The 27751-nt window shown below is 32.6% G+C and overlaps 1 protein-coding gene across 1 annotated transcript; it reads left to right on the forward strand.

The window, feature by feature from the left end:
- The first annotated feature begins 15867 nt into the window (after positions 1–15867).
- Positions 15868–17879, forward strand: LOC144572027 (protein DETOXIFICATION 51-like). Its single transcript, XM_078321418.1, has one exon. It carries the CDS (start codon positions 16031–16033, stop codon positions 17660–17662), a length of 1632 nt encoding a protein of 543 aa, XP_078177544.1. The 5' UTR covers positions 15868–16030; the 3' UTR covers positions 17663–17879.
- Positions 17880–27751: the final 9872 nt, after the last annotated feature.

Here is a 27751-nt window from a genome sequence, read left to right on the forward strand (position 1 = left end):
TTATACACGGGAGTCTTAGCATTCACAGACAAATGTCGCATTGTCATGCCTCAAAATGAGGAGACCCAATAAAACTAGAAAGTAGGACGAAAAACCTAGTTAAGTGAAGTCTAAAATCTTTTGGCCAATCACATGACTCCTTGCATCAATTAAGATTAGGTTTAGCCAGATCTCTTGATAGATAGGGTGATTATGTCAATGCGAGAGCACGAGTCACTAAATTGGATTAGAAACCTTCAAACAATATTCGAAAACCAAACACCAAATGAGACCTTATTATAATAGGTTGAGTAGCAATCGTAAGTCAAAACCCTAGAAACTCACATCACCATCTTATTTATTTTACTTACTTTTAATTTTTGCTAAATCCAAAGATCAAACCATAAATTTCCATATTTTGTCTAGCATTTTGAAAGGTTGAGATCTGACCGTTCAAGACTCTAAAATTTAATTCCCTGCGAATCGACACTTGTAATCTGACTCGTACATAAAATTAGATTATAAATTTTATTAGTTATTAGAATTTTTCTCATTAATAAACTAACAAAAAAACTTTCTTATTCATATCCATAGTCATATCTGATAAGCAAATTTAAAAAAAAAATCTTACCTTTACCTGTCATATCAAATACGGTATGAAATCAGATAAATGGTTAAAAGCAGTGTTGTAAATAACGGTATGCGGTTATCAGACGGACATGATACGCCAAGTGATTAATCGGGAATAATCAGTTATTATCAGAAATAATTGGTCAATTAATCGGAAAAATTATAACGGTTTGATCACCGCCAACGACTAATCGACAGGCCCGACCCTAGCCCAGGGTACCCAGGGCAATGGCCCTGAGCCCCAAAATCCAAAAGGGCCCCAATTTTTTTATTTTTTTATTTTTTTTATATAGCTTAAAAACGCAAACCAAAATGAAACAGCGCCAGGGCCCAAAAAGACGCAAACAAGAGAACAAATATTCTTTTTCAATTGAAAACTAATAACTGGACTAATGATCTGTTGGCGAAGTTAGTGGAACAAAGCCGGCTATTTTACTTCTAATTCCAACCTAACTCTAATTTAGAAAAATAATAAAAATTCTCGTTCTGTTCAATCACTTCTCTAGAATTCAACTTTAAAGGCTATAGCTTTTGCTTCTCCAATACGGTGATGATATTAAATGCCTGCCACTTTATGGATACAAAGAGCGGAAATTCATTAATTCAACTCGCTCGTCAATACAGAGAACATACAATTTAATTTCGTAAACAAACCTAGCTGATCTGGAATGGGTACTATATCTACCAGTGAAGAAATTTACCTGCCATGGGTAGGTAGATAGAAAGCAACAAGCTCAAAAAAATTTTAGAACATATTATTTTATCATTTAGTTGATATGGCAATTTTTCAATTGAAAATTAGATTTGAAGAAATTGAACTTTTGAATCTATATTTGATGCACCACGGTTAATTTCATTAGATGATGAAGGAATGAAAAATTATTGTTTGAAGCTTGAAAATGCTTTGACACATGGTGCATGAGAACTGCGATATTGATGCACAACAATTATTTTCAGAATTACAAATATTGCAGGTAATGCTACCAAATGAAGCGTGTCAATATGGAAATGCATGGAACAATATTAAAGTTATGGAGTTTGTAAAAAAGATGGACATGTTTTCAAATATTTTGATTGCTTATAGAGTTTTACGAACTATATTTATTACTGTGGCATTTGCAGAAAGGGGTTTTTTAAAATTAAAGTTGATAAATATTAATAAAAAAAAATTTGTACATAAAGGGTTTAAAATCTTCAAGACCGGCCCTGCTAATCGGCCGATTAATCGGTCTAAACGGAGGTTTTTTTACAACACTGGTTAAAAGAGTGTCATTGTGCATTGACACCCCTCCATGTGAGGTGTGGCTGCTTGCGTCATCTATTGAAAGGAAAAAAAAGGCCAAAAGGAATGTTCTGATACATCTATTGAAACTCTTGGTTTACCATTGATTGTTGCTAATTAAGTAATTACATGCAGATGTATAAGCGATTAAGCCCATTTCCGGAAGCCAGCAAAACAAATATAATGCAATTATTGTAAAGACCGGGTAATTAATTAATTATGAAACAACATCTAATTAATTTACTATACATTACTTACTATTTTTGAATTTCTTTTACTTTTGGAATGTGTGCTAATTAAAATTATTATTATATTGAGCACCGAGGTGTTAATGAATATGGCTGATCGATATAGGTAATTTTTTTTAACCGTTTACCCTTTTGATTCGTTTAATCTACCTGTACCGTATTTGATAAGACTGATATAGGTATTATTTTTTTCATTAGTTTATTGGGTATGAATATGGATAAAAAAAAATTGTTAGCTAACGGATAAGGGTATAAATAAAGACTATTTTGTACCAATTACCTATGTCATTATATAAAATATAATTATATGATAATGTTTGAGCAACAATTAGTAATGGTGAAATTTATAATTTTATTTTATATAATTAATGATGGTATAAAATTAGTGCTCAAACATTATCATATAATTTTATTTTATATAATTAACTTATAGTGTACTTTTGTTAATGTTTGAGCAATAATTATTGATGTCCTTTTGTTATTTAGTGTCTGTTTTTTGTTGTAAGAAAAATGTTAAAAATATTACTTTTATTTGCATCATGTCTTGTTAATTATTTAGTTAAATAATTGCATTCGTCTGAAGAGTTATTTCTATTTTTAAATTATCTTGATTTATAAAAAAACAATTTAGTTGGAATTGATTGGACATTTGTTTATTTATTTTTATTAGTAATGTGATTGCATATGTATGACATGAATGAGTTTTGATGTTTTATTTATAAATTATAATAAAATTAATTATTATATTAGCATTATTCGTTATTGACCTGCTACCATTTCGGGATCCGATAATTTTAACGAGTAAGGGTAAGGTAAGATCAATTCTTCACGGATAATGATAGAGCATGAGTAAGTCAATTTTTAGTGGGTCTCGATATGAAAATGCTTCCACCCTATCCTTATCGTACCCATTGACACCCCTAAATTTTAGCTTCTAAATATTTTAAATTTTAAGCAAAGCTGTTATTGTCAGATATCCAGTAAATTGTTGTATGAGGAGGGATCGGATGACATCCTTTTTTGGTGACATTGAATAATATTGTGCATTTTCAAAGTTTTTAAAGTCCAAACGGTCGATCCAAACCGTTCAACTTGATGGATATATTAAAATGTACTTGCAGATCAAATTGTATATTTTTTGGAATTTGTTTACTATTTATTAAGTATTTAACAAAATAACTATATTCAGACCGTTGAATTTTTGTATCCATTTTAATAAATAGTAAAAAAATTCAGAAAAATGTAAAATTTGATCTGCAAGCACATTTTAATATATCCATCAAGTTGAGCGGTTTGGATCAATCATTTGAACTTTGAAAATACACAATGTCATCCAATATCACTAAAAAAGAGTGTCATCCGATCCCTCTCTTCCTCTCTTGTCGTATTAACAACCTACACATTGATATTGTGTTGCTGTTTTGCTTTCTTTTGTTGGATATCTTTCAATGGTCAGGTTTGAAAGGAAGACAAATCACGTGCATCTACAATCAACTTTTGCTTTCCTAAAATGGACGTTCGAGCTTCCTTTCGCATGAGCAATCACCTCAAAAGAAAAAAACGAGGTATATATATGTGTGCGTGTCAACAAACTATTGCCAGCATATTTGTTCATTGACATTCATGGTCTGTTTAATACATCTTTACCACGAGAAAATCAAAACATCCACAAAAGCTAAATGAACGTACGGTGTTATGAATAAACAAAACACCAAAAGATTGTCTCAATTAAAATGATTGGTGCTCATCTGTAAGAGCTCCCCTGGTTGATATTTCACTGGTAATTATGCATGTAACTTAACTGGTCAATGATCATTGAAAACCAAGGGTTTTCTAAAGAAAGAATGAGGTCATGCCCTTATTAATTATCAGATTGATATGGGGAACCGTAAGCAGGGGTTGTTGCTTATATTTTTTCTTCCAACTAGCTAGCTAGTGCAACAACAAAATCTTCCATATATGTAAATATCTTTAAACACTTTCTTTAAACTAGGAACCGCTACCTTTGTCACTTGGCGACGGTAGCAGAAATGTAATACTTTTTTTACAAATAAATATATTTCTTACTTCTTAGTGGGCATGCCTGCTAACCATCAAAAAAAAAAAAAAGCTTCGATATGATCAGCCATATTTGAAATACCAAATCTAAAAACCAAATCCATTGCTTTTTATAGCATTTTATAGGCAATATTCATAAGTTGGTTTATATAAAGAGACATGATTCGTAACGAGCAGTGTTACGTTGATGATGGCCAGTATAAAATTATAAATATATAGCAGTTAAAATTTAATTTTACGCAAAACACCAGAGTAAACAGATTTAATACATATCAAGTAGTTAATATATTTGACTCAAAATTTTGAGTCGACACACCGAACTTGAAATTTCCTATATATATAGGTGCTAAACTTGAGTAATTAGTTTAGTTTAGCTCCTAGAAAATTTATTTGGGCTTTTTAGATAAGTTTTGGGCAATGAATAGATCAGGTAGGAATCTGGTATAAACCTTGTCAGTTACAGTTTCAATATTTTCAATGAAACGGGCATGTTAATTTATGCCTTTTCTCAAAAAAAAAAAAATCAATAAAAAAGAAAAAACTTGAGTAAGTTTGCAATCTGGTATCAAGGTCAGCTGAATTGCTAGTAAAGGAGATTCAGTGCAGAAAATGGTAGATCCTTATATATCAACATTAATTGCATATATATATGTTTCTAATTGTTTCGTCAATTTCGTTCTAAATTTTTAATTTTTTTCGTGTGACATTTGTTATCAAAAGTGCTGCAATGCACCTGCTCTCATTTTTCAGTTTCTTAATCATATATAATGTAAAACTCCAATACTAGCAATTATTTGCTTGATCCTTATTTTTACTCAAAATAAAAATAAAAATGTAGAATACTAAAAAATGTGATCTGCATGCTTGACTAATTTATGACAACTGAGATTTATAATTATGATTTATATGTTATAATTGAGACACTAGGCATATAATGAATTCAATTGTAATCAGTGGCGGACCTAAGTGAAATGAATGAGGGTCAACTGACTCCCATTTTTTTTTTTTGTTATTTAGATATGATTTTCTATATAACTGAGACTAAAATTTTATGGTATTGTAAAATTGATCTCCATTTTCTATAGAAAATTTTAATATTATTGAGTCCCATTATGTGTTTGACGATCCATAGTTCGAAAGTCTAGTTCCGTCCTTAATTGTAATATTACGTAATAGAAGTAATTTGCTTTCATTGGATGGAAGGGCAACTCTTCTCAATTCAGTTGTATCAGCAATGCCTCTTTACTGGCTAGTTATATACAGAATGCTAGTCAATGTTAGGCTTAGGATAAATAAATTAAGAAAGAGATTTTTATAGTTTGGAGGAGATGATGTTAAGAAAAAAATACTCTCGTCTCATGGAAGGTGGTTTGCAGTAGTAAACAACAAGCTCTACAAGAATGGAACAATATTCGTGAGCGTAACAAGTGACTATCCACGAGGGTATACTGACATAAAGGTGCTTTTGTCTATTAGTGATGGTAGTATCCGCGGTGGTATACCAAATTCTCTTAAGAGAGTTTGGGAGCCTCTACTAAATTTAAAAAAAGAAGGGTCCTTATAGCAAAATGGTGGATCAGTCACAATGATCCCACAGTACAAGGGTCTTGGAAAGACATTATTAGAGCTAAATATGGGAATATTTAGTAGTAATTACACAAAATTATCTTTTTATTGGAATGTTTTTATTTATTTATTATGAAATTGGCGATGAGACCTCACTTCATAAAAAAAAAAAAATGCTGCAGCTTTAGCATGCAGTAGCGCCGTAATTAATATATAATTTACATCATGTTAATGCCTCCATTAATTGCCACAAAAATGTTATTTTAGTAGTACGTAGTAGCTTGCATGACAGGTTAGCTCGCTGCATCTAGCATATATATAGTTCATCGACTAATTAATAAAGGGCCATAAAAAAATGGTGGCCCAAAAAAATAAAAATATTTTATGAAAATATCAAACAAAAGGGTCATAGATTCCAATTAAGATTGACCTCGGCTCTAAAAAGGACACTGTGCATGTTTGCCCCAAAACTATGCATGGTCCCAAATGGTCTCCACTGTACCCGCTGCAATGCTTAATATTAGATAGAAAGACAGCAATATACTATCCTCCGGCATAAGTAAATAAGTTATCTCTTATCTTTCATATCCTATGAAGATAACATTTCTTTCCTTGCCCCTTTATGGAGGAATTTAATCAAGATAGTTTGTCATCAACCCTTCTTTTATCATTTCGAAAGGGACGGTGGGGGAAGGTAAATTTGTTGCATGGTCTATTTAGAGGTGTGTTAGAATCACACGTGTCGAAGGAACGTTGGTTTCCAGTTTATTCATATATGTACCCCTAGTTACTTAGATCTTAAAATGTTTAATAAACTACCTTATTTATGAAAAGGTGCACGACTCTTGGCCAAAATGGGAAAAAAGAAAAAGAAATTAAAAAAATGGATCTCCCTATTTCATCATTGTTAACATATATGATGCTTCATCAAAAGTTGAATTCCTTTGTATTTGCATTGCACAACCTGAACGATGAGAAGTCTTCTCCATATATGTAGTCTTTTTCATCCATTGATTATTAATTAATTGATGGTTTGTTCAAGCAACTCTCTGATCTTTGGATAAAAGAAAAATTAAATAAATTTCTCCTTGTCTACGGCCCGAAGAATGGTTAAGACAATGTGCAATTCCACAGTCCACAGCGTTTAAACGGACAGCATTTCACTTTTTCACATCCACTATGCTAAACAAAGTGTTTTCTAAATATTGCACTAAAAATAATTTTCAAGATTTCACTTAGAACAATAATCCTGCAAAAACAATTTATGCCGGGTCCTTAATTGCATCAAGATTAATTCCACGAGATTATTTCAATCAGCATTTATCTCAAGTTTTTAACCTATATTTTTTCTTCTTCTTAAAGTAGCTTCTAGTATAAGCAAAAGAGAAAAGTATATATCCTTCAACCTATATATATATCAATTTAATCCAAGCAAACACATGTTGGATAATACTTGTTCACTTTTCCCTGTACAAGTAGAGGAGCCCAGACAAACGGTCCGGTTGGTTGTCCACAAACCAACGTACCTACCGATTGATCTGGTTGATAGCTTGTTAAAGTTCCAAACACCAAATAAGTACTATAATATCTCAAAATTAATAATTGGCAATTCTCGAGCTATATATCAACTACTAATTTGCAATGACCCCAACATACATGATGCATGTAGATAGTGTTGGGGACCTAATGGAAGAGACAGAAGAAGAGAGGAAGAGGAGATCAGATAGTAGAGAGAAACTCCAAAGAGTAGCAGGTAGGTGCTCATCTCATGTGAAGGGAAGCTCGCAGGTCTATTTCCTCTTTTCACCCCAAACCAAAAAGGACCTCATATTTTGAATGTCAGAGTAATCCAAGTTTACTATGGCAGCTATTATGTAGCCTGTTGTAAGAGTACGGATGACAAACAAAAGAATAAGTGTAATATTTTACGCTATTTTTAAGGAGTAGAACTAGGATGTTCTTAAGTTCACCAAGTCTCTTGGTAAATTCAAGTCTAAAACCCATCGAGTTGACTATAAACGATGAATTTGAACTGTTGAAACCTGCTTACTTTACAAGTGATGTGTCTACATGTAAAAAAAAAAAAAAAAAATGTACAAAGCCAAGTGGTGAATTTACAAGTGATGTGTCTACATGTAAAATAAAAAAAAAAAATGTACAAAGTCAAGTGTGAAAAAACATTCAAAAAAATGAATGCATTAAAATTAATTTATTAACCTTATAATTTTGACCACTTGACTTTATACTAAATTAATTCGAATGTTTAAAATTAATTTTCACATGTAGACGTATCGCTCGTAAGATAGGCGGGTTTTAACAGTTTAGATTCGTCATTTGAAACATATTTGACGGGTTTTAGATTTGAGTTCACCAAGAAACTTGGTGAACAAACACCTTAGTTCTACTCATTTTTAAGTATCCCAAAAAGTCAGTGTATATATATATATATATGATGAGATAAGCTACGGTGAGTTGTGAAGTAAAACGCGTTTCTATTTCACGCTGTATTTTCATTTTGAAAGTCCAAACGACCGATCCGAACCGTTAGATGTGATCTCCATATTGAAATGTGCTTGGAGACCAAATTTTATATTTTTTGAAATTTTTTTACTATTTATTAAGCAATTTTGAAAACTGCTGTTTTGAAAACAGTAAGAATTTCTGGACCACCGGATCAGCGATTTTCAAAATTGCTTAATAAATAGTACAAAAATTTCAAAAAATGTAAAATTTGGTCTCCAAGCACTTTTCAATATGGAGATCATGTTGAGGGGTTCGGATCGGTCATTTGAATTTTTAAATCGCAAAATATGAGTGTGAAGTAAAATAGTCGTTTTACTTCGCAACTCACCGTAGCCCCTCTCTCTCTCTCTCTATATATATATATATACGCACACACATACATATATATGTACCGAGTTTAAAACTACATATTTGTTTAAAGTTAAGAATTAAAAATAATTATTTAAAAAATGATTTGTAACTAATTAAATTGTTTGAGAAACTTGAGCTTTAACGTACAAATTAAGAACATCGATCTTCGACTTTTCACACACACACACACATATATATATAGGGCCGGGAGAAATACTATATATGCTCATAATTAAAAACCCATATGCTTCAGCCACAAACATTTTGATAACTCAATCAACAAATCACCTTAATTTGTCAGCATCCAGAGAATTTAAAACGGAGAGAACATCTTTAACATTTCACCTTCTTAAAAACTATTGTCGCCAAATATCTACATACATATATATATGCATAAATTTATGACGTACTATTTTCTTAATTTTGAGTTCCACACCATTCTATTCTTCTTCCAGTGTGCTAGCTCTTCTCTTTCGGGCACAAAAAAAGGTCGATTATCAATAATTCTCTTTAATTCGTTTTTGGGTGAAAGAGAACCTAGCTATTTCGTTCAAAGGTACCCAATAATTTTTTTCTGGAGAAGCTTGCTACATGAGTTGCTACACTGTGGTACCAGAAAAGAAAATGGATTGTCAAAGGAGATTGAGACGGTGTTCATGCGTGTGTCTCCATACCAACCGGAAATGCCAGAGCAGGGCTACTCTTATTTGTGTCACAATCAATCATCTTAATTTATCAAATACGTATATGACTCGCCACACAATGTGACGAGTCACCTTCATTAGGATTTACACATCTGTAATTTATTTAAAGGAGATATTTTATATATAATTTGTATATTGTTTCTGTATTTGTGGAATCTGTCAATGAACCACATGCACAAAGTGTGTAGTGTGGGTACCACCTAAGAGTGAAATGGGGACTCTTCTAATTTGTAGTAGCTATAAAGTTGGTCCATTGTTGTGCTTAAATAATGCACAGAGTTACTTACATACATGGCATGGGGGTCCTGGTACTATATATGCCATTTTAGGCATTTTTCTCCATCACATAATAGTATTCTCTTACTAGGTTTACATTTTGTTAGGATATATAACTGTTTTTCCTTCAAGATTTACTTCATCTAGCTGTAGGTAATTTCATGTAGATATATATATAGGGATCGATGATCTGATTTGATGCATCATGACATAACTTAATTACGTACCCTTTGGCTGAAGCATTTTGGACACTTGGAAATATATGGGTTTTCATAAGAATATTTTTATATATATTATTTGAGCAAAACTAGTGTGTGATGTGCTCACCAAGAGAGTTTGGTGAGCACAACTCAAAAAGTATATCTAATCGGCTTCATCAAACGACGAATCCAAACCGTTGAAATTCATGTATTTCATGAGTGATGCATGTACATATAAAATTTTGAAAGTTTCGAATTCATTTGCTGCAAGGTCAAGCGGTCAAAGAAATGATGATAAAATGAATATATAAAATAATTTATAAAATAACTTATAAACAATTCATTTATTTAACCGCTTGACCTTGTAGCAAATGAATTCGAACCTTTCAAAATTTTACATGTACACATGCATCACTTATGAAGTACATGAATTTCAACGGTTTGAATTTTCGTTTGAAACCGATCTGATATGCTTTTAAAGTTGTGTTCACCAAACTCTCTTGGTGAGCACATCACACCCTAACTTTGCTCATATAATTTGAGAATCATTGAGATCACGTGTATAATTGGTGTTACAGAACTGGTAAAATTATAATTGGACCGGGTGGTAGAGGATCTCTTGTGCATACTGTTAAAAATGACAAAAAAAAGAGCACTTTATCACCAAATGCCAACTTTCTTTTGTTCTCTTATATATAATATATTTTTAAAATAAAAATAAGTCAAGTTTTTCAACTTTAAAATATTTAAATAAATCTTTCCAACTGAATTTGCGACGTTCAACACACACAAAATATTATTTTTAATATTTACACTAATTCTTCTTCCTGTTAAAATTTAATTAACATTTGTCTTAAATCTTAATTTATGTAGTTTTCCCTGTTTTGGTGCTACAAGATGCACGGATTCGTACAAAGTTAAAAAGAACAATTTTGAACCAGTCCATTCAATTGTACTGTCCGGTAACCAGAAAGGATGTGAATTCCAAGACGCACGAATCACTGTGATACATCCTGATCCAGGTCACATTTAAAGACAGGATTCCACATGCTGTATATATAGTATCCAATTGAATATATTACATCTCTCCAGTCTTGAAAAACTGATGATCTAAGTTCTAACTAGGGATGTTCATCGGTCCGGTTTAATCGGTTTTAAATCGAACTGAGAGAGTATTGTTTATATGGTTCGATTTTTTTGGTTAAATGAATTGTATTGGTTCATTTGTTAAAATCGGTTTAATAGTTTGATTTGGTTTAGAAATTTAAAACCGGTTAGACCGAAACGACTGCAAATTTTAAATTATCTCAAGTCCAACCATACATTTAATTTTTTTTTTAAATTACGATATAATATATGTATATTATTTTGGTTCGGTTTAAAACTGGTTAATAAACCGAAGCATACAAAATTTTAATTCATCTTTAAAAAATTCAAAAAATTAACAAAAATATATATTTATTGTTATGATTAATATATCCTATTTTGGTTCAATTAACCGAACAAACTGATAATAAATTACCTCAGTTTGTTCGGTTCGATTCGGTTTGATTTTAAAAATTAAATAAAATTTTAGTTTGCCTATTTTAATTTGGTTTGGAATTAATTGAACTAATCAACACCCTAGTCCTAACATGCTCCAAGTTATGCAAGCTTGGGTCAGACCCATTAAGGTCCGAAATTTTTAAATATACCATTATACAAAAAAAAAAAAAAACCAAATCACCACTTTCTCTCAAAATTTCAAATTTTGACATGGCCGCATTCCCAAAATGCGGCCTTTTTTTTTTTTTTTTTTCTTTTTTTTTTGCTTTTTTCTCTTCTTCGTGCAGTTCAATTTGAATGGGAAAAAAAAACGGGGTGGCCGCATCCCTTAGATGCGGCCCGAAAAGAGGTGGCCGCACCTAGGGGATGCGGCCATGTCAAAAATCGAAAATTTCAGAAGTTGTGGTTGTTTGGTTTATTTTTTTTGAAAGTATGGTATATTTAAAAATTTCGGCATTAAGGTACAGGTCCGAGTAGACAATATCTATCTTGAATTTTGAAAAAAAAAATGTCTATTAATTATATAGAGTGATGCTTCTATGGACATAAGGACCTATTTGTAAAATGAACATATTTTTATTTTCAAAGTTCAAACAGTCGATCCGAACCGTTCTTCTTGTTCTCCATATTAATATGTGCTTGGAGACCAAATTTTACATTTTTCTAAATTTTTTTACTATTTATTAAGATGGGTACAAAATTCAATGGTCTGAATTTGATATTTTTTGTACCCATCTTAATAAATAGTAAAAAAATTCAGAAAAATGTAAAATTTGGTCTCCAAGCACATATTAATATGGAGAACAAGATGGACGGTTCGGATCAACTGTTTGAACTTTAAAAATAAAAATATGTTCATTTTACAAATAGGTCCTTATGTCCATAGAAGCCTTTGCCAATTATATATGTACTTTTGATGAATAAGTTTACCTATCTTTGAGTCAAAATTATTTTCTTCCCAGCTCAACTCAATTTTCTTATCTAGTACTCCTGGCTCAATTCTTGAGTCTGCCTCTATACGCAACATGTGTTGGGTTGAATTATTTACAGATTTTTTTCACTATAAACTCACAAAAATTTATGTAGTTTTTGTCTATAAGTAGATAAACCATATATTGGAGCTATGAAAATTTCTTATGATTCATCTAATCGGAAACATCGAGAGAAGTATTACAAATCTGAAAATAAAAATTAACAAATTAACAAATGTTTTTTACATGCAAGTTTTTTGTTGCATCTAACATTGTAATAGGTGGTGAAAATTCCGAATAAAAATATGGTGGCTAAATTTCCATTGTTTTTGATTGGAAATATATGGATAAAGGTGACATAAGGGCTGCAAACGAATCGGACCAAATCGAACTTATCCCATTTTGTGTTTGAGTAATTTGAATAAGATTTGAACCGAACTGGTTTGATTTGTTTCAGAACGAACTAATTTCGAATCGAATTAATTGGGAACTACAAATTTTTCGAATCGAAGTCAATTGAATTACGAGCTACAATTTTTTTTTACAACCCTAGTTATACCGGTAGTTTATGCATTAGTTTTCTTCACGCGGAACAAAATTCACACGGTTTCCTTTTACCTTTTACGAATTCACACTGATGGATTATGGGCCAGCTCAAGATTCCCTTACCTTTTACGCTGATGGATTGATTAAAATCACGGCATGGACCTAGTCAAATGGAACTTATTCCATTGTTAATTTGTTACGCTGCTGAAACATTTTCCTATTATAAGTTACTATTATATATATTAACAATTTTGAGCTCTGATATAAGTTTGGTTCTTGCATTATTAAATATTGATGGTTGAATCAATTAGTTGCATTATTTGATATTCGAACTTAAATAGTTCGCGAATCAATTTCGAATGAATTATATCCAGTTTGAGTTTGATTTGAATAAGATTCGAACCGAACTATTTTAATTTGTTTCAGAATGAACTAATTTCAATTCGAATTAATTGCACATTTTTTTTGAATCAAACTCAAATCAAATCACGAACTATGAACTTTTTGTGCAGCCCTATACACGATGACTTAAAAAAATAAGTTTAATGAAAGCTAATAATAATCTAACAATAATCTAACAATTTTTCTTTTGATGGGCTCATGGGTATATATACAAAGAAAGTGCAGAGTGCGGTTTTTGTTAGAAACTTGAGAAGATAAAGAGGAGAATAGGACATAATATCGTCAGAAATGCATGATAAAAATCATCGCGGTCCCATGCAGAAGACGACAAAAGTACGCATAGAATGTGGTTAAGGCAATTATTATTCATTTATTTGGCCATGCTATTTCTAACATTCCAAGGATTCCGTAAATCTCAGGTACCGGATTGAGTACAATATTTTCAGCTGGATTAAAAATAATACAATGCTTATTCAAGGTTGCCACTTGTGTGACTCTAACGTGACACAGTCAAGGAATCACTTAATGTGAGAGTGTCCCTTTTGCAAGGAGATTTTAGAGGGATTTGGATGCTCACCATAACATGGTGATTGAGAGTGAGAGGGAAATTCTACAGATTTGGATCCGGGGACACTGTAATCTGACAGAGAGGCAAAGGGCTTGTTGGGATGTTATTTAGGTGGCTGGAACGTGGGCCCGTATGGCGAGAGAAGAATAGAAAGCTACTATCTAACAAAAGAAAATTAGTACATGGTCATATAAATGATACGGCAATGGAAATGGTTTTTTGGACTAGTTTTATATAAATAGTGAGAGGTCACTATAGTAATTTTGTAAATATTAGATTAGCTGAATAAGAGTAACTTTAGGACCTTGTATATAAACTTTTTTTATCAATGCATTTGCATATTTTATGCCAACCATAAAAAAAAAGATTCATAAGAGATTTTTTATATTATTTGTGTCAGATCTCATTGTATTTGGTCAGGCCAGTGTTGTTAAAAAAAAAGGTTAAATAGCTGATTATAATTGGCTCAATTGCGGTAGTCAAACCGCTATGAATAGACTTAGTGGAGAGATGTTTGTGAATTTTTCGATTAATTAGCCGATTGTACTCTATTTTTCCTTTTATTCTTGTTAAAATAATTTTATTTAATAAGTATAATGAGCTAAATTAATTATTTATAATAAATAATAAATATATGCACATAACTTTAAGGAAAACACTATATTGTTCACAAAATTCTGATAAATCAGCCGCATATCAGTTAATTATTTGACAATACCGCATTTATTGGATGAGTACATACTGTTAAGCACAGTATTGGATCAGGTATATATTTCACTGGATCTGATCATGAACTCAATTCAAACTAGAAGCCTAAGAGAGATGATATTCTTTGTACCATCCAAGCTAGTGTTCCATCCAATTTTGATGACAGAAATAATTAATGCTACGACATGGAGAATCCAGCTATGGTAATTGTTGCCATATATATATATATATCCTTCATTACACCATATTGGCAACGGCAATGTACGTTATAACTAGTGTTGTAAAAAACAGTCCTTTAGACTAATTAATTGACTGATTAGTTTATGGTGGCAACCAAATCGATCGTTATGATTTTTTTTGACTAATTGATTAATTATTTCCGATAATAGTCAAATATTTCTGATTATACATGATTAATCGCTTAACGATACTCTATCCATCCGACAAGTGCACTACCGTAATTTACAACAATAGTTATAACAACGACTTAATCTTGTACGGATTACTATGTTCATATATATAGTTAATTAAAGCATAGTATAACATGGTAGTTACGAAGAATGAAATAAAAAATCAGCTTGTTTGGAGGCACAATAAAGATTAATATGGCAGCAAAGAATTGAAAACTTGAGAAATTGACTAGAACAATTTAATTGGTTCACTTTATTAATAATGTATATATTACGCGGACATGAACACACGTGAATTTTTAGAAAAAAAATATATTTAAATTAAGTTTTTGACAAAAAATATATATTTAAAATTTAAGTCTACAAAAATCTCAATACAATCGAACGGTTTAGTGCATTGTTGCGTAGTAAAAAATTGCAAATTATTATGGAGCACCAATTTGGTGCAATAGAGAAAGGGTTTATTCACCAATTGAATCAAAAAGCGGAATTTTTATCCGTAGAAATTATTAAATTTAGGCGATATAAATATGAAGAGTGTCGTGTTTTTAATGGATATAAAAATATTAGGTTCATTGAGTTCAATTCAAATGTTATGAATATTATGAATCAAATTTAATAATTTAGATTCCAAGTTTTTTTTTTGAGTTTGGATTCAGACCGTCTGATTAGAGAAGAATTAAGCCCTAATCCAGTAATGATTTTAGAAAAAACATACTATTTGAATTTGAATTATTGAGTCTGATCTCTAATATTTGTATCGGACTCAATAAATCAAATCTTTCTATATTTATAAATAAAATGCACACTCCTTTTATTTTCATACTTCTAAACTTAATAATTTCTATAGACAAAAAAATTCCCCCAAAAGCATCGCTCGCCTATATTAATTGCGCCATCCTCTCTCATCCTCCTCCAACGCTCCTGCCTTTACAATCCTCTAGTAACCTCCTTTTCTCTCTCTCTGTGTCTATCTAATACAAACACAAATAATAGCAATAAATCTTTTATCTTCAAAACAGAGGAGAGAAACAGAGTATACTCTGCTTCTTACAACCTCAACATGTGTACCAGCAACACCATATCTCCAACCATGACCCACCCCAATTCATCTCCACAAAAACCCCAAAGCCAAACAAAACCTCAAATTCAAGCTCATGACATGTACTTCATCGTCCCCAGCAAACCTTATTTGGACAATTCACCAATGAAACACCAACTCTTCAATCTCCCTGATTTGTCCAGGGAAGCCATTTCAGTTTTTCGGCTATCATTTCCCATCGCTCTAACAGCTTTGCTATTCTACTCGCGTTCAGCTATTTCCATGTTATTTCTCGGCTCCCTTGGTGACCTCTCCTTGGCTGCCGGTTCCCTAGCAATAGCCTTCGCTAACATTACCGGATACTCGGTTTTGAGCGGTCTCTCTCTTGGTATGGAGCCTCTCTGTTCACAAGCCTTCGGTGCGAACAATCCAAAACTGTTATCTCTCACGCTTCACCGGTCGGTGCTTTTTCTTCTCTGTTCATCTCTGCCAATTTCTTTTCTCTGGCTAAACATGTCTCCCATCCTCCTATTTTTCGGGCAAGATCCAGAGATAACTCAGCTTGCTCAGAAGTACCTCATATTTTCTCTGCCAGACTTGTTCTCTTTTTCTCTAATACATCCAATACGTATTTATTTGCGATCACAAGGCATAACATTTCCGCTCACACTTGCTGCAGCAATTGCGGCCATTTTTCACCTTCCAACAAATTTTTTATTAGTGACCCATTTTGGGTTGGGACCCACCGGGGTCGCGGCAGCTGCCTCAGCCTCAAATTTGCTCCTCCTCCTATCTCTTCTTTTATACATACGCCATGACCCGGCGATTAGCCTTGGGCTAACGAAGGAATCTTTAATAGGGTGGGCCCCGCTTGCTCGTTTAGCCTTCCCCAGCTGTGTATCGGTCTGCCTCGAATGGTGGTGGTATGAGCTTATGATCCTTCTGTGCGGGCTCTTACCCGACCCAAAATCGACAGTCGCATCCATGGGAGTTTTGATTCAAACAACTTCGTTATTATATGTATTTCCTTCTTCTCTTGGGTTCGGGGTCTCGGCTCGAGTCGGGAATGAATTGGGCGCAAACCATCCATTTCAAGCCCGATCAGCTGCGGTAGTTTCCATCTCTATAGCTGCAGCAATGGGTGTCTGTGCCATGGGCTTTGCCTTTTCTATGAAAAACATATGGGCTGGATTTTTTACTAATGACAACCAAATTCAACGGCTCACGGCAGCGGCATTGCCGATCATTGGCTTGTGTGAGCTCGGCAACTGTCCTCAAACCGTTGGATGCGGTGTGTTAAGAGGAAGTGCAAGACCAGCCCATGCAGCACATGTTAATCTCGGTGCATTTTACATTGTGGGATTTCCTGTGGCAGTAATTCTAGCTTTCAAGTTGGATTTGGGATTTCGCGGGCTCTGGATGGGTTTACTGGCAGCACAAGTTTGCTGTGCTGGTTTAATGTTATATGTTGTTGCAAGTACAGATTGGATAGCTCAAGCTCATCGAGCTCAGGTTCTCACCTCTGTCGGGACCGTGATAAAGGACATAGAAGAAGGGAAAGTAGGGAAGGAAATTGAGAATGATGAGTCTGAGAAGAGAGAAGAGTGTTATGAGCCGTTGATCGCTGTCTCAACGACTCAGATTGAACAATAATTGTGGAGGAAAATATTGGTTTATAAGGATTCATATGATTTTTTTTTTTTTTTGAATTGCAGTATTAAGAAATTGAGCAAAGCATTTTGCCCTTCCAATTTTGGGTTATATCTTACTAGTCTTAATTTGTATGATTGATTCAGTAGATATAGAAGTATTGTAATTTAATTAGGAAAGATTTTTTTTAAAATATTGCTCCGTCCTTCTTTCACTTGTATACTGTATAGTTACATGCATGTTAGCGTTACATATCATTTTACTAACTTAGCTAAATTTAACAAAGTGATGAGATACACTGCATCTACAATAGTTATTTTCCTGTTCATGTCACAGTCCAAATTTTGGGGGGAAAACAACAAGCATATCATTATTATTCTTTGAGATTTGCATATGAAAGATATATTATATGTTGGTGGATGAGGGGCACAGAAAGGACTTGATCTAGACGGGGAAAAAAACAATGCACCCATGTCACAGTCTCACAGACAGAAAGTTAAAATCATAAGAAATATATTTTTCTTTCATTTCATTGAGAGATATTTTTTTTTGCCAACTTTTTCATTTTTTTCATTTTCTTGAGAAAATTGGATTTCAATGTGGTAAGTAGGACTGGCAAAAAAGCTCGTGGCTCATAGCTCGCTTGGTATTCGTCCGTGACTCGATCGGTAACAGCTCGTTTGTTAGTGGATCGAGTTAAAATTAGCTCGCTCGCTACATACTCGAGCCAGAATTAATGAGTTTGAGTTTGGCCTAGCTCGGTCGGTAACGAGCTATTTAATGTACATAGTTTAATAGTTTAATCAGATCCGTTCACTTCAGATTGAGGATATTATGGTCTATGAATGTTATAGCCAGTGTTATGACAATTGCACTTTGGACTGTGTTTAAGTTGATTAGTAATTTTATATGGAATATGTGTGAATTAATTATAAGCAATTAAGTTAATTTGTATGAATTTGTTTGATTTGGTATGCATGAATTTATTATGTGAATATATTTGTATGAATTTAGGATTTTGATATATTTGTATGTATGAATTTAGATGTAAACTTAATTTATAGTAGTTGATTTACTTAATTACAATTGAATTAAGAGCATTCCTCAGTAATTAGTCATATAAATATTATTTTGTTTTAGCCATAATTAAGAAGATGTGTTATGAAAATTTAAGACATAGCAGGAAATAAAATATATACATTTATAAATCTGCCAAGCTAATAACGAGCTAGCTCGGCTCGCTCGGACAAGTCACGAGTCGGTCTTGAGCAATAGTTTTAGCTCGGGACCTAAAATCTAAACTCGCTCGCTCAGCTTGATACACTAACAAGCCGAGTATGAGTGTGGCCTAGCTCGCTCTTTAACAGCTCGTTGCCACCCCTAGTGGCAAGCAGTGTTTTTAAATACAATTTTATTCATGTTTCTCTGTATACTGCAAATATTTTGCATTTGCAGTATGCAACCGTATATGCAGATTTTAATGCAAAAGTACATATACAGTTTTACAATGAGTTGTAAAAAGAATAATATATAATAAAACTAATTTATAACACAAGTGTGTTCTAATTTAGTAGTTAATTTGGATTATTTGCTACAATCTTATAGGTAATGATTCAATTTGCATTCAACGCAAGAAACTTCATGACATTGAATATGTGGCAGCTACTACAACAAAGTAGACACTTTTTGCGAGGGAAAAAACGCATTTATGACAGTCGTCCGTCGCAAAAAGAAAAAACTGAACAATGAGAGTAGTTCATCGCAAAAAGTCATTTTTTTATCCTCGCCAAAGGTGTCTCATTCTTGTTGTGAGCCGACTGCATATGCATATGCGCATTTAAAAACACGGGTGATAAGTGATGGTTCAACTTTTTTTTCAAAAAAAAAATCATAATTTTTTTACAAACTAATTAATTACTACATCTTTTTTTTCAGCGAACAAATAAATTGTAAGCAGTTGCTAAAGTTAAAACAAAATAACTTCTACCATACAAATAAAGTGTAAGCAATTGCTAAAGTTAAAAACAAAACAACTTCTACCATTGATTTTTGCTTTTAAAATTGAAGAAAATCAGTGCATGCACTGACAACATGACCATGGATATGGAGTCATGGAGATCATATTGTAGAGCATATATGGGGCATCAGTTTGGGTGCAATAGTAACCCTTCTCAATGAGGAAACGGAATTTTGATTCTTTATTTTTTTGTTTGTGGAGGAAATGGATTTATTGACGCAAGGCGAGGTAGGCCATGTTACAATTGAAACCAAAAGCATCCAAAATGAAAAACGATAGAGAGAGGGATAGTATATTGTGTCAGTGCCAACCCATATCCCACCCCAGCCCTCAGGAGCAACAGTGAACCGCTGGTACCGTTTTATTTTGTGCAGTACTCTCTTTCGGCCTATTCACCGTGGACCATTAACCATTTCCATAAACAGGGGCCGATCTCCTGTAGCACATGGGGGCAGCTGCTCCCTCTGGATTTCGAGTTTTAGTGGTGATTTATTGGTACCAATCGATTTTGTTTCTTCTTGAAATTTTTTTTGTCCCCCTCTGAATGTTTGACTTGTAATTCGGATTAAATTTAGTGTTAAAATCAAAAATAAATTTCTTAAATTATAATTGGTAATATTAATTATAAGTTATAGAAATTATAAGTCAGGGTATTGAAAAATATAAGTCAAAACATTGTTTTTTAATCAAGTACCTAATTAATTAGTTAATAAGTTTAAATCCGATAAGCTATTTAAATCCAATTCGATATTTTTTTGCCTCCCCTGACAAAAATCTTGGGTCCATCCATGTCCATAAAGGTCCAAATAGCCTTAATTTTTTAATCATTTTGTATATACACCCAATATTAGTACAGAATTATCAGAATAAGATTTGTTTTCTGCTACTTTTTTTATCAAACAAGAGTTTGTAAAACCCACAATTTCATTAGAAATCAGCACTGTTTTATGGTACTAATACAAAAGTGGATTACAAAGCGCAACATGAAAAATCAGAAATTGCATACCAGCAACAAAGTATCTATGTAACAGATCAAATAAAATAAACTAATTAACTAGTAAACCAGTTTCATTGACCAGACTCATGCGTTGGTAAATTCAATTTTCAGAAAAATAAAGGCGTACTTTGTGAAACGTGAAAATACCCATGATGTGAACATATGAAATGCATGCCATGGGATTTGCTTCACAATTTATGTACATTCTGAACTTAAAGAGTGTAATATCGAGAAAAAATAACATCGATTTTTTCTATTTAAGAAAGTAGTTCATAATTAATTTGTTAGTGAATATTGGTTATGAGCTTCGAATAAATTCTTTCCTGTTCCCATTAGAATAAACTTTTGAGCGTGAAAGTTATATGACAAATTTTATATAACAATAACAATGACAATTGATTAAACAATAATTAAAAGAGACAAATTAATCATATACATAGCCTCATTATCAAAAGAGAAAGTTATATATATGACAACAAATTTTGTATAACAATAACGATGATAATTGATTAAAGAATTATTACAAAGATAACATTAGATAATCTTATAGGATTTCAATAAACCACGTTCTATTTGACACACATTGAAAATCAATCGGATATCTATTGAGCGGTTTGAAAAATTATTGACTTGTGTTTATCAACACACTCATCAGTGACTAGGCACAACACACTCATCAGTGACTAGGCACATTTAAATTATATTAAAAAGTTAGCACAACATATCTATTCTATATGAAACTATAAACCACGCATGTTGCTTATTTTTATATTTATTGTCAGTATATCAGTTGTCGTTGACTCCGAATTATACCACACAATTTTAAATTGAAAACAGCGGTGGATTATTCAATTTTAAGAGAGTCAAAACAATAATTAATTCTTACCAAACATTGGGTAGTACTATTTATATCACAATTGAGGAATATTGACTCTTATTTCTTTTCTTAGATTAGCACAAAATTCTAGAGAGATGTGTTTTGCTGCAAGCAGAATTGGCAACATGAATTCAATCCTAATTCTTCTTTAGAGATCAATATGAGTATTGTGAGAAAGGTTTATTAACCAGTCTATATGGCTAGCTAGGTAAATGTGTGAAAAATATACGGGTAACGGTTGTTTTTAATTTGTAAATGGATCAAGATGCAGCGAGGGATTAATATGGGAGAGGAGAACATTGAAATAATGCAGCTACATTGATTGTATTAATTTAGATAAGAAGGTTCAGAACGAAAATTTGTTCAAACTATAAATACGATTGAGCATTATCTTATGATGAAAAGAAATGAAAGCTATAAATATACTGGTAATAAAGAAAGAGGCCTATTAATACATGTACAACTGGATCATATATGCCTGTTCCCTGATGTAGATTTAATGTAAGGGCTTAATGGGCCGAGCCTTTTTCTTGTACTTTTTTCCCTTTTTATATTAACATATATATAGTCCATAACTATAAACTAAGGCCATGAAACCATCCTGTATATGTCAAATTATTTCTCAAATCACATTTGTAGGTCCTCCTTTATCTACTTGCATGATATATAAAACATGCAAAAGAACCCTATTATTAGGTAAGTGCAAACAATATGCATTCAAACAAACTTCGCTAATTGGAACATATTGACATGACGTGAACCTCTTGATTATACTGATAATCAAGAGGGTCTTGTTGTAATATTAAACTCAATATTGAAGCTTATTATACTGATAACCTAACTGGTCTTCTTGTAATTAACCTAAACTCAGTGAAGCTTATTGTAGTGTACTGCAAAACCGAATTAGTCTTATTTTGTAGGCTCCTTTTTTAGACAAATTTATGTCTGGTACGTGAACCTCTTTGATTTGGACCACTAACAAACAACCTACTTTGCCTAGCTAACAATGCCATCAATTTCTTTTTATCCTATAGACTTACAAGTTGATTAATTAAATATCACTTTTTCATTTTGCACCAGTTAGTTAAATATTGGCCACGGGCATTTCAAACAAAAATAAAATAAAAAGTTCTTCAATTTTTAAAATTACAGTCTTCTATACTGCACAGCTATATATAACTCTGTGTATATATAGAATTTTTGTTAAAATCTTTCTTTCCTTATTTTTTTTTCTTTTTCTTTCTAGTTTCAATATTACTATTTTTTTCATTTTTTTGTTTTTTTTTTCTGAAAAAGGACTATTTTTTTGTCAAGGCTGGAGCATGCAAACGCAGCTATTTTTTTCTTTTTCTTTTGAGTAATTGGAGGGCAAAAGCAGCTACTATTGATATATAGCTAACTTGGTGTGTTTGGATGAAGGCTTGGGTTAGTGAGAATAGTGAGCTAACCCAAATTTGAGATAGCGAGCTAATTCAACTTTTAGTTGAGTTAATAGAATAGCATACTAACCCACTAAAGACAAACAAAGAATAGTTCCTTTTTGCTAACTCAAACACATCCAAACATAAAATTATAGTTCAGAATAGTAGCTAATCCGGATTAGCACTATTCTTTGCCTCATCCAAACGCAACTGTAAAAACATCCAAACCCTACATGAGCCAACTTGATGTTTTCATGCATGAATATTACCGATCTCTCGTGGTTCCCTCAAACTTAAACAGTACTTTTGAGTAAAAAGTCCATTGAAATCCGTGCTCAACTTGAACTAATCAATTAGAAACAGTTGCTAAGAAAAAAGCTGTGGCCTAGAACTAGCTAGCTAGAAGTATAGACTATAGACTAGCAGATACATATATATATATATATATATATATAGCTAATTAAGGTCATTATCTCTCTCAAATCGGCATGGACTGGATGCACATTTCTTCTCAGTTCTCACTAATTAAGAGCTTGTCTCTATAGAAACTGCCAATAACAAAAATGGAGAAAAATACACACACGCACTTGTGTTTACAGAGAGGAATGAATATGTTTATATGGTCATGCGCACAGGGAGAATACAAAACAAAATCCACTTATAATTGGGTCCCATATACACCCTGGCGAATGATAAAATTGATGTACCCTGAAACGCACAATTAATCTATATATATCAATATAGGTTTATAATAAGCTGCTTAGGTGCATATGGTTTCCATCCTTTGATGTTGGCTAAGATAAATTAATTAATTTGTTATTTGCATTTTGGAGGATAAATTATAAATATTAGGACACGTACTTTGTTCCCCGCAACCCATTATGATTCTCACATGCATGCTACCATGACTTGATCTGTCTTGTTACATATATTGTGACTGTCCAAAATCCTCATTTTAAAAAATCAATCTAGATCAAATTTTAAATTAAATCGAGTACCATATGAATCAATGAAGAGTTTGGCTAGTATTACGTCAGTGTCATTTCAGTTTATATAACACCAACTTCAAAATCTATCAAATCGATTTCAAACAATGAATCCAAACTGTTCAAACCGATCCACTTCATTAGTTGTGCGTTTACATGTAAAATTTATAACTTTTTGAATTTATTTGGTATCAAGTCAAGCGGTCAAATGTATGAGTTTTTAAGTTAATTTTAATACATTCATTTTTCAATATTTCTACTGCTTGATTTCATACTAAAATAACTCGAAAATATAAAAAATTTGCATGTAAACGCATCACTCGTAAAGTAAATTGGTTTGAACGGTTTGGATTAGTCATTTGTGTTGTTCGTACAATAATCATTTTCGTCTATTTGACTAATTTGCAAAAACATACAATTATTGAATTTTACGATTTCTTTTATTTTAAGATTATGAAGGTTCAAGAAGAGTTGGAATTGCAATGTAATATCCTTGGACAGAAGAAATCATGAAGACCTTTATCAAGAATATAAATTGTAAAATCAAAAGCTTGGTAAAGTAAGTTTGAGGCTGTTTTTACAGAGGAAAAACGTTGGTAACGTTTATAAAACGTTATAACGTTTTAAACCTGTCAAAAATCTGAAGAAAGATGTTGATCAAACTCAGAAATAACATAAAACGTTATAACGTTTTCATAAAACGTTGTAACGTTTCAGGAATGAAAAATATGCTAACATACAGGACTACTGAACGACCTAAAACGTTATAACGTTTTGTGAAAACGTTGTAACGATTTATGATTGTTTGTGCCAATGTAAAAGCCAAGTATAAAACGTTGTAACGTTTAATTAAATCTGAGCTTCAAACAATTTCTGTTTTTTATCAAGATTTTATAGAACAAAACGTTGTAACGTTTTTGAATGCTTTTGCTGAGCTGTCAGAAAATTAAAACCCTAAATCGCACTTTGAACTAAAACGTTGTAACGTTTTAGTCCAAACAGCTCATTTTTGAGCTGACACTATAAATAGATTAGTGAGGTTCCTCTCTCACTCATCTCAGCCGACCCTAATTAATTCAAAAACGATTTTCTGAGAGCTTAGCCTACTCCATTGTTGTGAGAGCTTAAAACTTCAAAATCCCTCAAGCAACCTCAAACCTACTTCACTAATCTTGATATAGATTAGGTTAGAGTGATCTATTGAGTGTTTCTCTTGTGTTTCTAGACAATCGAGACCTTGTTCTCATTTCTTTGAGTTGGCCATTTGACTTCCCGCTTGGTGTGTAAGGGCTCAACGGTTCACAAGTTGTAATCCTTTCGTATTGGGTAATAGAAAGGCGCACCTCACAAGGTTGCGAAGCCCCGGAGACGTAGGCCTTTGTTTTGCCGAACTCCGTTATCACCCCGCGTGTCAAATTTCTCTAAACTCATCTCTTTACTTTCAATTGCAATTTAATTTCAGTTTTTGAGCAATTAGAGGTGTACTTTTAATTTTCAAGAAATTATTGAATTCTTAAAATCTTCAATTGAAAATTTAACTATAATTTTAAATATTATGCAGTATATATATACAAAAACTTAGATTACTGAAAATGCATTACAAATAATTGCTCCTTATAGTGTGTACTTTTATTTTTATTTATCTAAGCCACTGTGCAAAAAAGTTTGTCAAAATTAACGGTGTACTATAAAATTCATTGGTGTTCAAATTAAAGAACTAATTGCACCAAATCACACTGAGAAAAATCTTGTGAAATTTAGTTTTTCTTTTTAGAGTCTTAAGAGTTTCCAATCAGAATTTTAACTACACAAAAAAAAAAAAAAAAAAAAACCAAACAAGTAGCAGCGTGCAGAGAAAAATTAGGAAGTAGACGGTACCTGCACCGGATTATCACTTTTTATCTTGAGTTAGGCTGGGGTGCTATGGATAGCATAGAGGCCTCTATGCTACGGCTCAATATTTGAGTTTTCAAAATCCAAACGGTCGATCCGAACCGTTCATCTTATTCTCCATATTAATATCTGCTTGGAGACCAAATTTTACATTTTTCTGAATTTTTTTACTATTTGTTAAGTATTTTACAAAATTGTTGATCCAACGGTGGCTGCACAAAACAGTAAAACCGTTGGATTAGCGATTTTCAAAGTGGCTTAATAAATAGTAAAAAAATTCAGAAAATTATAAAATTTGGTCTCCGAGCAGATATTAATATGGAGAATAAGATGAACGGTTCGGATCAACCGTTTGGATTTTGAAAACTTGAATATTGAGCCGTAGCACGGGAGGCCACTATGCTATCCATAGCACCCCAGCCTAACTCTTTTATCTTTGTATATCTTAATAGAATAGAGCCTAGAGGTGCATATAAACCTCAATTTTTTAATATATTTTCTTATTAAAAAACAGAAAGAAAAGATATACCAGCTATGGACTAGTACAGAGCTAGGTGGGCCAGTCCGAACCAGTGAGCCCAAAAGCCCAAAATGTGGTACAACTTTTAGTTGTCCAGAATTAAATTTGCCCATTAATATGTATTGCAAGTTGATATATACTTTCAGAAAAGTCTGTACAAAAGGGAAAACAAAATGATGGCCACAACATGTCTGTGAAACTGGCAAACTGCCATTGTATTGGCACGTTTCCATCTCTGGATTAATTATTTATACAAATTGGAGATGCTCAAATCAAGTTTCAACCAAGGAAAACTAAATTGGATTTTTCTTCGTCTTGTTAACATTATGACAGAAATCAACCCAATGTAAAGTGCATGTGTGCGATTTGCATTGCATGTGACTATCAACCGTGGATCTTACACAGTTCTGTTTGTTTGCTCTAATTAGGCATAGACATGTCTCCCCACCCGGCCACCCACATTCACATGGCCACCAATTAGTGGTGCCTTTGTGTACCGTTCGTGCCTAGCATTTATTTTACCCCCTTTTAGGTTAGCACATGGGCCATAGTTTAAATTGTCCTTCTTAGGTTGTAACTTGTAAGTGGGTGTAGGGCTGTAGGCGCAAGTGCACCTAGTTATTACATTTGACAAAAAAAAAAAAAAATGACAACATTGTTTATTATTCCTCTGTATATATATTAAGTAAAAGCGTCTGAAACTAAATCTCTGTAGCGAGTATATCTGCACATGTACATTTGCATAATTACAGTAGGGATAAACCAACTTTATGTGCACTTTGTGCTGTGCAAAAGGAATAATGCCGGACTTAATCACATGTCCAAATGATGAGAATATGATTCCTTGGAACTTGGAGTATGCGTGTTGTAATTAATTAATTAATTAGCTTAATAGGAATAATGAAAAGAATGTCTCCAATTGAGCAGCACAAATTACTGAAGGATAAATGGGCTACCCAGAAACAAAAGCCCATTATACAATATGATTTATGAAGTCGAATGAAAACAAATAGAGAAGCCCGGTCTATCATTCAAAGGCCTTTGAATAAGAAAATAATATACGGGCTAATTGTTTGAATTTAAAAAACTCAATAGAGAGACATAATTCCTCACACTATGTTATTCTAATGACAGCCGTTCAGATTTTTCATACGCGAATCTCAACGAAGTTGAACAGTTGCCATTGAAATAATACGGTCAAGTTATTTTAATGAAATACCAGCCGATTTGTTTGTCTAATAAGAGGATCATTTTATTGCTGATTAAGTAATACCAGATAGCATAAATGTTTACATTAGTTATCAGTTGAGCGCAAGAGTAGACAATTTAATTACATAATGCTACTGTTAAAGTATTTATTGTATACCTCAATTAGCAATTT

Source organism: Carex rostrata, chromosome 19, assembly GCF_964058835.1.
Source record: "Carex rostrata chromosome 19, lpCarRost1.2, whole genome shotgun sequence".
In the NCBI taxonomy this organism is placed as follows: Eukaryota; Viridiplantae; Streptophyta; class Magnoliopsida; order Poales; family Cyperaceae; genus Carex; species Carex rostrata.